The 13,347-nt window shown below is 45.3% G+C and overlaps 2 protein-coding genes across 4 annotated transcripts; both read left to right on the plus strand.

Moving 5' to 3' along the window:
- The first annotated feature begins 1,155 nt into the window (after positions 1–1,155).
- On the plus strand, positions 1,156–5,283 carry LOC120652362 (probable nucleolar protein 5-2). The gene is made up of 10 exons (XM_039930157.1): positions 1,156–1,284; positions 1,376–1,510; positions 1,636–1,677; positions 2,218–2,397; positions 2,471–2,635; positions 2,913–3,113; positions 3,192–3,491; positions 3,745–3,945; positions 4,277–4,411; positions 4,668–5,283. Exons 2-10 carry the CDS (start codon positions 1,433–1,435, stop codon positions 5,070–5,072), a joined length of 1,707 nt encoding a protein of 568 aa, XP_039786091.1. The 5' UTR covers positions 1,156–1,284; positions 1,376–1,432; the 3' UTR covers positions 5,073–5,283.
- A 1,651-nt stretch (positions 5,284–6,934) lies between these two features.
- LOC120652363 (probable serine/threonine-protein kinase At1g54610) lies at positions 6,935–12,735 on the plus strand. 3 transcript variants are annotated; one of them, XM_039930158.1, is made up of 7 exons: positions 6,943–7,330; positions 7,475–7,759; positions 7,844–8,161; positions 8,831–9,058; positions 9,558–9,658; positions 11,666–11,783; positions 12,091–12,735. In XM_039930158.1, the coding sequence occupies exons 1-7, from the start codon at positions 7,016–7,018 to the stop codon at positions 12,373–12,375; spliced, it is 1,650 nt and encodes a 549-aa protein (XP_039786092.1). In that variant the 5' UTR covers positions 6,943–7,015; the 3' UTR covers positions 12,376–12,735. The 3 variants fall into 3 exon arrangements, 2 of the variants coding, with proteins under 2 accessions (XP_039786093.1, XP_039786092.1); XR_005666548.1 differs by lacking the exon at positions 12,091–12,735 and having other exon boundaries at positions 6,935–7,330; positions 9,243–9,658; XM_039930159.1 differs by lacking the exons at positions 11,666–11,783; positions 12,091–12,735 and adding an exon at positions 9,243–9,382 and having other exon boundaries at positions 6,935–7,330.
- The last annotated feature ends 612 nt before the right edge of the window (positions 12,736–13,347 follow it).

Here is a 13,347-nt window from a genome sequence, read left to right on the forward strand (position 1 = left end):
CGAGGGTTCTATTTATAGGGGGCGGCCGCAGGTCTTGGCGTGCGCGCCAAGGGAGGCGCAGGCGGCGCGCGCGTGGCCGGGTCGGACTCCACCGGGAGTCCGGCTCGGGCACGGGAGGTAGGGGGCGACCCCGACAGGCGGGCCCCGCCTGTCGGTGGGCTGCGGAAGGGGAAGGCCGGGACGGGCTGGGCCGGGGAATGGAAAAAGTAACGGGCCGCCGATGGGATTTTGGGCTGCGGGAAGGAAAAAGGAAAAGGAGGGCTGGGCCGGCTTGGGCTGAAAACGAGTTTTCCTATTTTTCCTTTTTGCAAACGGTTCAAACAAATTCAAGTTGAATTCAAATTCGAAGAATTCAAATTCAAATTGAACCACAACATTAAAACAATGCAAGGGTAGCATGAGTGCACAACAAACAAAGCACCTTCATTTAATTTTATAAAAACAACCAATTATCATTTATTTTTACTAAATTCCCTGTGAAGAAAAGTAAATGTTGCGAAAATTTTAAAACTATGAGAAAATTGTTGTTTTATTTTTAATTTTAATCACATCCTGAAATTCAAAAATTTCAGGGTGTGACATTTGGTACAACGAATATGATAATCCTATTTTTAATTGGTCAAAGGAATATAAATATAGAATGGGATGAACAAACTTAACTGAGTTAAATATAAATGGTTGTTCTTATTATACCAATAATTTATCTGTCCACAAATACAAGTATTTGCAGCACTTAAATTTTTTTCATGAATTTAATCATTTATAGTCTTGTATATTCACCTCGCACGCAACAATTATTTTTTAGTATTGGGTTGCTTGTCAATAAGTAATCATCGGCACCTACTTTTAATCATTCATGAAAATATGCGTGCGTGCAAAATGATTACTAGCAGCATTTGCCAAGGTTATAGGTGCATTTTCCCATGATCCTTAATCTGTTCTAAAACTCCTACAAATTCTAATCTGATTTTTAAATTTGAGTTGCTGGGATGCAAAAAGTTGACAGAAACATGGTCTCGTTAACTCCAACCACTGACCTAAAACCCCAGACAGTCCATCCAACGGCCGAGCACCCCGGTCCCGCTGAACCAACGGCGAGATGGGACACCGAGCCCTTTCCTCCTCCCCAGTAGTATAAGTTTCTCCAACTCCAAACCCTAGCGCTAAAACCCCTGCGGCGGCTACCTCTCCTTTCCCCACCCGCCCGCCCCCTCTCCGTCTCGCCGGCCGACGCAGGCCCAACCCCTCTTCGCCTCGCCCTCTCCAACGCCCAATCTCCCCCAGGTTCGACGTATTCCGGCGCCTCAGCGCCCGATTGGGTTCACGCGTGCGTTCCCCTGTCTGATTTGGTTCCGTGGGCGTGTGTTTGATGCAGGTCAAGGGCGGGGGCTTGTTTGGTTTGTTTCAGCGGAGATAGTCGGGTGCTACCGAGATGTTGGTGCTGTTCGAGACCCCCGCGGGGTTCGCCCTCTTCAAGGTGCTCGACGAGGGGAAGCTCGACAAGGTCGATGTGAGTGGTCGCTGCAGCCGCAGCTTCAATTTCTGAAGTTTGGTTTTCATTGTACTTGATAAATTTGGCATGTTTCGCGCTTGTTGTTGAATTCAACGCGATATACCATGTGTTCATGTTTGTAGGATCTATGGAAGGAGTTCACGACATCGGACTCGGCGAGAAGGGTATGTGATTCATTCAACCTTCAAGGGGCAAACTAATTTTCCTTTTACGAAGTTCCACTGCATGATCTAGCACATTATGCCATTCTGCGCGTCTTTTTAAATTAATGATGTTAATGGAACTCTTTTGCCTTGGTGGAACGCTGTGGACTTGCCAGCAGAATGTGGACAATATGGGTTGCCTGCTGAATATGTTCCAGAATGCGTTTTTTGTTAGCTATATTTAACATATAAAATTTAACCGCAAATTGCCTGGAGAATTCTTGTATTCCTGCTGTTTTCTCTCTCCCGGGGAATAAATTTCCTGCTGATACAAGTTACATTAATGGGTGAAGGTGGTAATGATGCATATCACCTCTAACAGGATCCCCCAGAAGATCTTTTGTCTGTGCACCTACCAGCACAAAGCTCTTTTTGTTCAAAATGCAAAATACTTGATCAGCTTTTATGATAATTATGGTTATGATATTGTGTTCTTCTTACATGCTTTGCTTCTGTACATTTAGTTGTCTGTTCTGACTATAAATAATGAACTTCATGTAGGTGGTTGAGCTGAAGGCTTTCAACAAGTTTGAGAACACATCTGATGCTCTCTCTGCTGCGACCCTAATTATTGATAGCAAGCCAAGCAAGGGTCTGCGCAAGTTCTTGCAGAAGCACTGCGAGGGTGAAACATTAGCTGTTGCTGATTCTAAGCTTGGAAATGCTATAAAGGAAAAGCTGGTCAGTGGCACTCGGATTTTTATATGTTTGTAGAGTGACTGGCATTCCTTATAGTAGTGATACGTTCTTGCAGAAAATTGACTGTGTGCACAACAGTGCTGTGATGGAGCTGATGAGAGGGCTGAGAAATCAGCTCACTGAGCTTATAACTGGGTTGGGTGCACAAGACCTTGGTCCGATGAGCTTGGGATTGTCCCACAGCCTGTCTAGGTACAAGCTGAAGTTCAGTCCTGAGAAGGTGAGTCTGATGCCATTGCTATTTCGTTTTTTGCTAAATTTCTTCCTTTTCATTATCCCATCACTTGTTGCTTCACATAAACATATTTATTCAGCTTCAATACTGTATTTGCGCATTTTGCACCTTGTTGCACTTTGATGCTGATATGTATCTAATTTATCTTTGCAACATTCATAATATTAGACATCTTGTGTGTTGGCTAGTTAGGGTTTGTGTTTGTTAATTACCCATTTTGACTCGTGTCAGTGAGATGACCAACATTGTTTTTGTTCCACAGGTTGATACCATGATCATTCAGGCCATTGGCTTATTGGATGATCTTGACAAAGAGCTTAACACTTATGCCATGAGGGTCCGTGAATGGTATGGTTGGCACTTTCCAGAGCTCACTAAAATAGTCACAGATAATATACAGTATGCAAAAGTTGTGAAGATGATGGGTAACAGAGCTAATGCAGTCAAGATTGATTTCTCTGAGGTCAGTTATTAACATTTCTAAATGTTATTTACGTGCCTATGAGGGAATGTGCTTAGAAATAAGCTCTGGTGTTTACAGATACTGTCAGATGAAGATGTAGAAACACAGCTAAAGGAGGCAGCAGTAATATCCATGGGAACTGAAGTTAGCGACCTTGACTTGTTAAATATCAGAGAGCTATGCGATCAAGTGTTGGCTCTTTCTGAGTATAGAGCGCAGCTGTATGACTATCTAAAAAGTAGGATGAACACTATTGCGCCAAATCTGACCGCACTGGTGGGTGAATTAGTTGGTGCTCGTCTTATTGCGCATGGTGGCAGTTTGCTAAATTTAGCCAAGCAACCTGGCAGCACAATTCAGATACTTGGTGCAGAGAAGGTGCGCGCTACTGTTCTTTTTATGATTTTAATAATGGATATTTCATTTTTTGTTCTTTTTTGTTTTTATACTGTTCTTCTATGCGTGTATTGATGTACCAAGTAAGATGTACCAAGGCTTGCCCTCCTTTCTTATTATTTATTTTCTAATTCGTGGTGACATGTATTGATGGCATGGATATAGACTCTTTCTTTATGGTTATTTGCTAGGATTGTTTCTCCACTAAGCTACTTAAGGTTGTGTTTCTCTCCAGGCTTTATTCAGAGCTCTAAAGACGAAGCATTCTACACCTAAGTACGGCCTCATCTACCATGCATCCTTAATTGGCAAGGCTTCTCAAAAGCACAAGGGAAAGATCTCTCGTTCTCTCGCCGCGAAAACTGCTCTTGCCATCCGGTATGATGCCCTTGGTGATGGTGAGGACAACTCTATTGGCACGGAGAGTCGACTCAAGGTATCTGCACTGCAGAAATAATTTAGTTTCTACTCCCTCTGTCCCAGGATATAAGGCATGGTCAAACTTGGCACGGTCTTTAATTACATTTGACTCTTAATATCTCTTATAATATAATGCTTTGTAGCAACAAAATTATAGTTATATGAAACTACTTATAAATATGAATACAATGATATTATTGTTATAAGACAGTTTTTAGTATACAAGATTACTTGTAGGTCAAAGTTTTTAAAGTTTGAATCTTGAATTACGTGTGCGCCTTGTATCCTTGGATGGAGGGAGTAAATTCAAACAATAAATTGTCTTCTGACATGTGACAATTAAACAGCTTGAGACCCGGCTTCAAGTTCTTGAGAAAACAGAATTTGGGAAATCTGCCGGTTCCGCAAAGGGAAAGCCCAAGATAGAAGCGTATGAAAAGGACAGGAAGAAGGGTGCTGGGGCATTAATTACTCCTGCTAAGGTAAACAATGGTTGTGTTTCCTGAAAAATATTTGAGTTTTTTGTATAATGGAATGGCTGGGAAAAATGCTGTTGCTCACTCTTCACTGCCAACTTTGTCAATGATTCGGGCAATAGTTTTGGGCAAGTATTAACTGTTCTGGTACGTGATGCTTCATCTAGTTAGCGAAATAAGATCCTATAGGAACACCCTTTTTGTTGCAGTATGTTCCTATTTTTTGTGGGAGCTCATTTTGACTGATGTGTGTTTGTTTTAGACATACAACGCTGCTGCGGATGTTGTACTAGGACAATCCACTGAAGAGACACCAAAGAAGTCAGAATTGGCTTCGAAGAAGAGGAAACATCATGATGCGGAGGCTGCACTGCCAACAAAGCCTGCGGCAGAAGCAAACGAGGATGGTGGCCAGGAAAGGAAGAAAAAGAAGAAGAAGAAGTCCAAGGAAACTGAGACTCCTGCGGCTGATGCTGATGGTGAGAAGAAAAAGAAAAAGAAGTCTAAGGAGAGCGAGGAGGAGCCTGCTGTGGCCACTGCAGAAGGCGAGAAGAAGAAGAAAAAGAAGAAATCTGGTGCGGATGGTGAGGATGTTGCGATGCAAACCGAGGAGTCCGGCAAGAAAGATAAGAAGAAAAAGAAGAAAAAGCACGCTGATGATGAGTGAGGTATTTTATTGGTAAGGGAGAGCCAAGAAGACGAAGGTTGGGACTCCCTGTTTTGTAGAATGGATATTACAAAGGCTAGTAACCATGTTGAGATTAGTTTTTTTTTGGAACCTAGCGTGTATTCAAGTACTTGCCAGATCAAGAAGATTGATGAAAAATTGAACCTTTGCGGTCGCAGCCACATAAATCACCGTTACTGTTCACCCTTTCTGAACAGAGGTTGCTAACTAGGCAGCTGAGAGATCCTTTCATGCTTAATGCTGACTGTGCTTGTAGAGAGCGTTTGCGCACCCCATCAGATCTTAACGTTGGTAGTATACTGGGGAGACGAAGGTTTTCAATTAACCTGGGCATCCCTTGAAGGCTGGAACAATAAGCTATAAGCAAGAAACTTCGGTCCCCAGCTGCTTGACAGTAGTTATCTGCCACCCTTGTTCCATCGGCGTAGAACATTGGTGTTTCACGTGTTGTTAAGCACATACAAATTACTCCTAACTCACAAGCACCACTCAATAAATAAAGAAGTTAATCCCCAACCAGAGACGGGTCCTTGAATAGAATCCTGTGAAGTTGTTAGTATGTGTGAGAGAGGAGCTTCACCGTCAACATGAACCTCCGACACGGTGTTTGAAATCATCTACCTAGATCCAACGTGCGGTCGATTCGAATCATCAGCCAAAGAAAAGTTGGAAACCAACCATCCACTACAATATTTAAACTCGACACCATTGTTGATTAGGTGAATAATTCGTGCGTGGACCTGCACACTCTTTTGAGATTTAGTTTCGCAGGAATCCCTGCTCCGTAGCCCAGGACCAGCTCAGAACGCGGCGCCTTTCCCTGGTGCAGCACGGCGGCAGTTGGTCCGGAAAAGGTTGCATCAGCTGGTTGCTGTCCGCGGGAAAGCAAAGATCTGGTGACAGCAACGAACGAACGGCCAGGTAGATCAGATGCTCCTAGTTTCGCGTCAAGAAAGGGAGACGGATGCTCGTGGTCAAAGCGACGATCCGCTCAGATCAGCTGATAGCCTTGGCAAGCAATGGTTTTTCGCCGAGCAAGCAATCGCTCTTGCAAGCAAACGAAAGGTGTGGTAGTGGTAGCAGCAGGCCTCTTGGGAAGGCTCTCTATGGCACTCCAAAGTCCAAAGTACTCCACTCCCTATTTTTTTGACTAATAAGTTAAGTCTTCTTTGAATTTAAATAGAGAACTTATTTCGCGATGGATCCAACGGTACCAACTTGACACCGTAAATGTTGTCATCTTTTCTATAAGCTTAGAGAACTGGAGATGATTTGATTGATAAAGCTAGAAATTCTTACATTTTGGAATAGAAGTATATATGATATAAAATTGAAACTATTGGATCCATATGAAAAAGGATCCATATGAAAAAAACATCTCTATAATCATAACAAAGTAGTAATTATTTATCACAGTCTTAACTAAAAAAAATATATGCTTGCTTTGTAAAAAAACAGAGTGAATGAAAAGTCAAGCTAAGATCGCAGACAAAGCTATGGATGGAACACATAAATAAGCTACCAAACCAAAGTCTAACCCATCAAAACCAATGAGCCGTTTTTTTAAGCAAAATACGGGTAAAAGGCGATCCTTCCGTTGCAGGCAAAAAGTGTGCTCACGTTGTAACGCGACCCTCCCTGTATGGGTGTGGCCATATCGCCGTCACATGGCATGAGCACATCCACATCCATGCGTGACATGATCCGGGGGGCACCGAGACAAACCGAGAGCGTGAGACGAGAGAGACCCATCGGCTGCGGAGTCAAACCCTCCCTCCCTCCGGAGCACAGGCACAGCAAAGCACAGCCAGCTCGCCCCCCCCCCCCCCCCCCCGTCCTCACGCGCGCTCGCTCCACTTCACTCCCCAGCCCCCAGCCCCATGCGCCGCCGCCGCCGCCGGTGACCAACAACCCCGCACCGCATGGGCTGCGTCCACGGCCGCCCCTCCGCGTCCAGCCCCGGCCACCCGCCGCCGCAGCCGCCAGAGCCGGCCCCCGCCGCGCCGCCGCCGCAGGAGGCTGCCGGGAAGGCGGAGCAGCCCGCCGCGGAGAAGCCGGCGCGGCGGGAGAGGCGCTCCCGCTCGTCGCGCCCCGCCCCCGTCGGCGGGAGCTTCGCGAACAGGGCGCGCGGGGAGCAGGTCGCCGCCGGCTGGCCCGCCTGGCTCTCCGCCGTCGCCGGCGAGGCCATCGACGGCTGGACCCCGCGCCGCGCCGACTCCTTCGAGAAGATCGACAAGGTACGCGCGCTTGCTTGCTTGCTTTCGCCCCCCGCTTCTCCCGTTCATTCCCCCCGCCCCGCTCCGTGGCGTCTGGCGGCCGCCATTGGCGTTAGTAATGGAACCGACGAAAGCTTGCGTCTTTTCGTGGGCCGTGCTGGGCAGATCGGGCAGGGCACGTACAGCAACGTGTACAAGGCGCGCGACACGGTGAGCGGCAAGATCGTGGCGCTCAAGAAGGTGCGCTTCGACAACCTCGAGCCAGAGAGCGTCCGCTTCATGGCGCGCGAGATCCTCATCCTCCGCCGCCTCGACCACCCCAACGTCGTCAAGCTCGACGGACTCGTCACATCCCGCATGTCCTGCAGCCTCTACCTCGTATTCGAGTACATGGAGCACGACCTGGCCGGCCTCGCCGCGAGTCCGGATATCAAGTTCACTGAGCCACAGGTCAGCTCCGAGATCCCCGCATCATCCATTGCATCCTTTGGTGCCATCGGCTTCACGCACTCACAGCGTATGAATAAAATGCAGGTTAAGTGCTATATGCATCAATTGCTGTCGGGTCTGGAGCACTGCCACGACCGAGGGGTGCTGCACCGCGATATCAAGGGTTCGAACCTGCTTTTGGACAACAATGGCATGCTGAAGATTGCGGATTTTGGTCTGGCGTCATTCTTCGACCCAGACCGTAAGCAGCCGATGACGAGCCGGGTGGTGACCCTATGGTACCGGCCGCCGGAACTGCTTCTAGGTGCGACGGATTATGGTGTGGGCGTAGACCTGTGGAGCGCAGGGTGTATCCTGGCTGAGTTGCTGGCTGGGAGTCCAATTATGCCAGGACGAACAGAGGTTAGCATAATACTTTTAACTGTCCAATAATCATTTAGATATGCCTGTTGAGGACTCGGTTGAATTCCAGCTAAACTAGGGCTCAGTTGAGGACTGAGTGTAGTTGTGTCATAGTTTTCGAGAAAGTTTTCAATTTGAGCTTGCCTGTTCTGGCACCATTGATAATGGGACTGCACTGAGCTGGTTAGACAACATGTTTGCTTCTTGTTCCTGAATCCTGACCTAGGTGAAAACTGATAACAACCTTGTCCATCACAGTATTGTGACTTGTGAGGGCTCAGAAAAAATCAAAGGTTGAAGTTTCATTTTTTTAATCATTTTACATTTCCTTATCTTTTAGTTTCTTCTATATAACTAGCCCCTCTAACTGAATCATGCCAGCATAGAAGTTTTTTGTCCTGGCACTCATGAAAACACTAATCAGCCTTGAAAGTCTGATTATATTGCCACATCTCAACATTCATTTCCTATGCTTTGTATCCCTTTGTTTTGAGAACTTCCATGCTTTCTTTCAGTTTGCGGTTGCATTCAATCTACTGCATCCGAGTCAATCATGACCTGTAACACTGTTTGTGCACTTAATACTGTCCATACCACCCAACCTTAGGTGGGTAGTAACTGCATTAATCTTTCACGTTTCACTGATGTAGTCATGCCTGCCCCTTTTAGGTGGAACAGCTGCATAAAATTTTTAAGTTATGCGGCTCCCCAACAGAAGAATATTGGAAAAAGTCAAAGCTGCCTCACGCGACAATATTTAAGCCTCAGCAGCCATACAAAAGGCGAATAAGGGAGACGTTTAAAGATTTTCCACAATCAGCATTGCAGTTGATTGAGACACTACTTGCAATTGATCCAGCTGATCGGTTAACAGCGACGGCTGCATTAAGAAGTGATGTAAGTTCCTATCCGGCTATCCCTATTTGCTGGCAAACATTTGAAATTCTTTATATGTGTTAAAGTTATTACTAACTTTCATAAACACAGTATTTTAATTCTTAACAAATAAATGAGAATATCTCTTTTGCCAGCATAATGGTATCCATTGGTCTAAATCTAGGTTCAATACCTGAACTTGCAGGCATCCGTAGCCACTGTTAATGTGCTGGCTTTGTATTGCATATCGCAAAAACAACTCGATCAATTCTTTGTGCAATATGAGGAAACTCAGACCATGATTCTCAGATTCTCATGATTCTATTGGGTCTCAAGTATCATATGGTTATTCCAGAAACATCATAATCCAACATGAATATAGGGTAGCAGAGCTAGTAGGGGTTTCAAGCTCCTGATATGATATCAATCCAGATTTCTATCCTTGTCACACATTAGGTTTTTGTAGCATAATTTTTGGCGTAGTGTATTAATGCCTTATGTTAACTTTCTATGCATGCAGTTCTTTACAACTGAACCTTTTGCATGCGAAACGTCGAGTCTCCCAAAATATCCTCCAAGCAAAGAAATAGATGCAAAACGAAGAGACGAAGAAGCCAGACGGTTTGTCACCTTGACACCTGTTTCAGTTTTTATGATGATCTACAGCTATGATACATGGATGCGTCTGGGGGGGTGGCGTATCGCGTATCCGATACGTATCGGATACGGATACGCCTTGGATACGCCCCGGATACGTTTTGAGCCGTATCCAAAAAAATCGGATACGTATCGCCTCGGATACGAGTATCCGACACGCTTGGGGCGCGTATTTGAGAGAGAAACCGGAGGGAGGAGGGAGGAAGTGAGAGGAGGCGGGGCGGCGGCCGGCGGCTGGGCGCCCTCGACGGCGGCGGAGGCGCGGCACAGCGCGTGCGCGAGCCGAAGGCGGGCAGCTGGATGGCCTCGACGGCAGCGGGGCGCGGATCGAGAGCTGGCGGGTGGAGCCGCCGTCCGCCGCCCGCCGGATCTGGGCCTGCCCAGCCTGGCCGCGCTGGCGCTGCTCCCCTCGCCGGAGAGGGAGGGAGGGGGGTCGAGCCCCGAGCGGCTCGGCGTGGCCGGAGGATGGGCGCCCCGGCCGCGAGCGCGCTAGCCGCCCCCGCCGCCAGCCGCCCCGGCCATGAGGGAGGGAGAGGGAGAGAGATCGAGAGCAGAGGAGGGCGTGAGAGAAGGTCGAGAGGGAGAGAGACGACCGGCATCAGTTTGTGGGTGGGGGAGATAAGGTTTGGTCTATTTTTGTTTTGCCCCTTTCTCTTTTTAATAATTATAGAGCATATGAATATACGAATTTATAACGCATTCTAGCCCCTGAAACTTCTATATTCTCACATTCTAATCCCTAGAACTCCTATTTTCTCACAAACGAACATATAAATATATGAATTAGTGATGCAAATCCATCAAATGCTAGACAAATGCCTTCTAATTATTAATTTTAAAAATATCCTAGCCGTATCCCCGTATCAATGTTTTTCGGGAAATGGTGTATCCGCGTATCCGATACGTATCGTATCCGTATCCGTGTAACATAGATCTACAGTGCCATAGACTTATTTCCATCGAGAGTACAGTAACACAATTTTGCTGATCTACAAGTGCACACAATGAGCATAACAACTGCAGCCTATATGTATGATCTGTGGGGTAATGGTGCCATCTTTACATAAGCACAAAATCATAAATGAGCTGGATCAATTACCTTTTATGGATCAGGGCTGCCTATTTTTTCTTTGTTTCTTGTAATCTGAAACCACATTTTTTTCATCTATAGTTGCCTCTAAATATGCATATTTGCATGTTCGATATTTTGAATTATTCATACATGATATTTTTTGTATTCAGAATTAATGAGTATAATATTAGTGTAGGGTCCCAGGCTTTGTGAGTGCATACTATCAAGAAGGAAAAGACATGAGTGCACATTATAAGAAGGTTTTGTGACCACTAGCTTTGTCTAGTGGCTGAAACAAACAACCACAGTACTAGTTTATGCTACAAAAGTATTAGGTATTTATTGTCAAAAGCCATTTTGGTTAACTTTAAGTACTAACTGTGGTCAAAATTTAAGTGGCATAATTGCGTTAAAAGCAGCAGTATTTGTAATGGCACCAAAGGCCCTGGATTTCTGGTAACTTGTCGAGTATGTTTTGTAGACCTCATAATTGAGTCAAAAGATAACTACTGTTTCGTTTTTCTGACTGAATTTTCACTGATTACATGTTTTCATATCTGCAAGTCTAGCCAAATATCCTTGCACTACCCTGTTCGTCAGTGGCGAATCCAGACTTCTAGTCTAGGGGGGGCTCTTCTTCCTCCTCCCCCTTCTCTTCTTCTTCTCCCCTTCTTTCTTCTTTCTCTCCCCTTCTTCTTCCTTTCTTCCTCTCAAAATAATGGGGGGGGGGGGGGCTTAGGGGGGTATCCATGGTTTGTGAGGGGGTGGGGGGGGGGGGGGGCTTGATCCCCCCCCGCACCCCCCTGGATCCGCCCCTGCTGTTCGTGGTCTCGTATGAGTTAGTTGAGTACTTCTGACACTGCTATGATGCTATCTCACTCATCCACCTTGATCAACAGTTTAAGAGCTGCTGGTGGTAGAGCTAATGGTGATGGATCCAAGAAGACACGGACACGTGATCGGCCTAAGGCAGTTCCAGCTCCAGAGGCAAATGCTGAACTTCAAGTGAATATTGATGTATGCTGAATGAACTTATACTCGTTACAATTTGTTTCTATGACTTGGTTTCCCTGGAGGTTAATAAGATAAACTTAGGATAGAGTTGTTCAATGTTCTGAGGTGGTGCAACCACTTGTCCAGTCTGAGTCCTTTCACATAAACTCTACATTTGTAAATTATATCCTACATCCAAGTAGACAAACTTTATTTCTCATGATAGGTCCTCTGCTTTTTAATAGCCATGGTCCAAAAAGGCAGCCATACTATCCTAAAACATAATACTTTGCAGATTGCTAACTTGTGCTTATTCGTTTTCTTTTTACAGAAAAGAAGGTTCATCACTCATGCAAATACTAAAAGTAAGAGCGAAAAGTTCCCTCCCCCACATCAAGATGGCGCGGTTGGCGTCCCTTTGGATTCTTCAAATCATATGGACCCATTATACGAACCCCCAGACCCCTCTTCCTTCAGCACTGTGTTCACTTATGAGAAAGGAGCTGTGCCTACTTGGTCTGGGCCATTGGCTGATCCTGCTGTAGTGGCTAACCAAAAGCGGAAGCACAAGTCAGGGCACTCATCGAAGCAACCAGCCACCGCCCGTGCTAGGTAAGATCCTAAGGATCGACATTCATAGGTAAAGAAACTTCAATATGGAGAAACACTCCATGGTGGTACCTGCACGCAGTTTTGCAACGAGGCATGCAACGATAATTAGTTTGTCGGTTACTTGTCATGTGAGGATTTTTTTTGACATCGTTGTATAGGCTGCGAAGGCAGTTGAAGTAGGTACTTCTGTATATTAGGTTCTCTTTCCTGCTCACGAAGCAGCTGCGTTTGATGTAAGATTCATTTGAGTGGAAGCTTTAGATCTCTAGCATTTTGGTACACCCTCATTACATTGTAACACTCTGTTTACCTTATATAATCATCGGTTCTTATCAATTCAATGGAAATTTTCTGCCGGAGTTTATGGGAGATTGGGAGGTTAAATTTGAAATTCATTAGGTGGAACTTATGGGAGATTGAATTTGGAATCCATTATGTTGAGTTTGTTTGAATAACTACCTGTAATGTAGCTTGGGAGATCAAATTTGAAATTTGTCATGTCGGTTGATCTTGCAGACGAGACCAGCTTGAGCATAGCTTGTGAAAATGGTAATGTTAGAATTATAGAACTTTGGTGACTCGCTGCAACTTGTTCTGCTTTTGATCTGTAAAATCTGCTTAGCTGAAATCTATAGTGACACCGTAAAGGTTGCGCTCCTGAAAAACAGTGAATGCGTGAAATATCGAATCATGTGATCAACATACCTCGAGTTTTATACAGTTATTCTCATAACTCATGTAAGGACTTTTTGGAAAAAAAAAGAAATAGTAAATTCCTTAACTTAAGGGTCATGAGCTCAGTCAAATCTTGGCTACCAACTCGTAAATATAAATACAAGTCCTCCAAATTACAGCCAAACGCAGCTACTATGAATATCCGAGACTTCATCACATTCTCTCTAACCAAAGCACCGAGACTAATTGAAAAATGCAAATTTTGCGCCTGTATTTTTTTCCCTTTTTTAAATTTATAAAA

Source organism: Panicum virgatum, chromosome 9K (genome assembly GCF_016808335.1).
Source record: "Panicum virgatum strain AP13 chromosome 9K, P.virgatum_v5, whole genome shotgun sequence".
NCBI classification, from domain to species: domain Eukaryota; kingdom Viridiplantae; phylum Streptophyta; class Magnoliopsida; order Poales; family Poaceae; genus Panicum; species Panicum virgatum.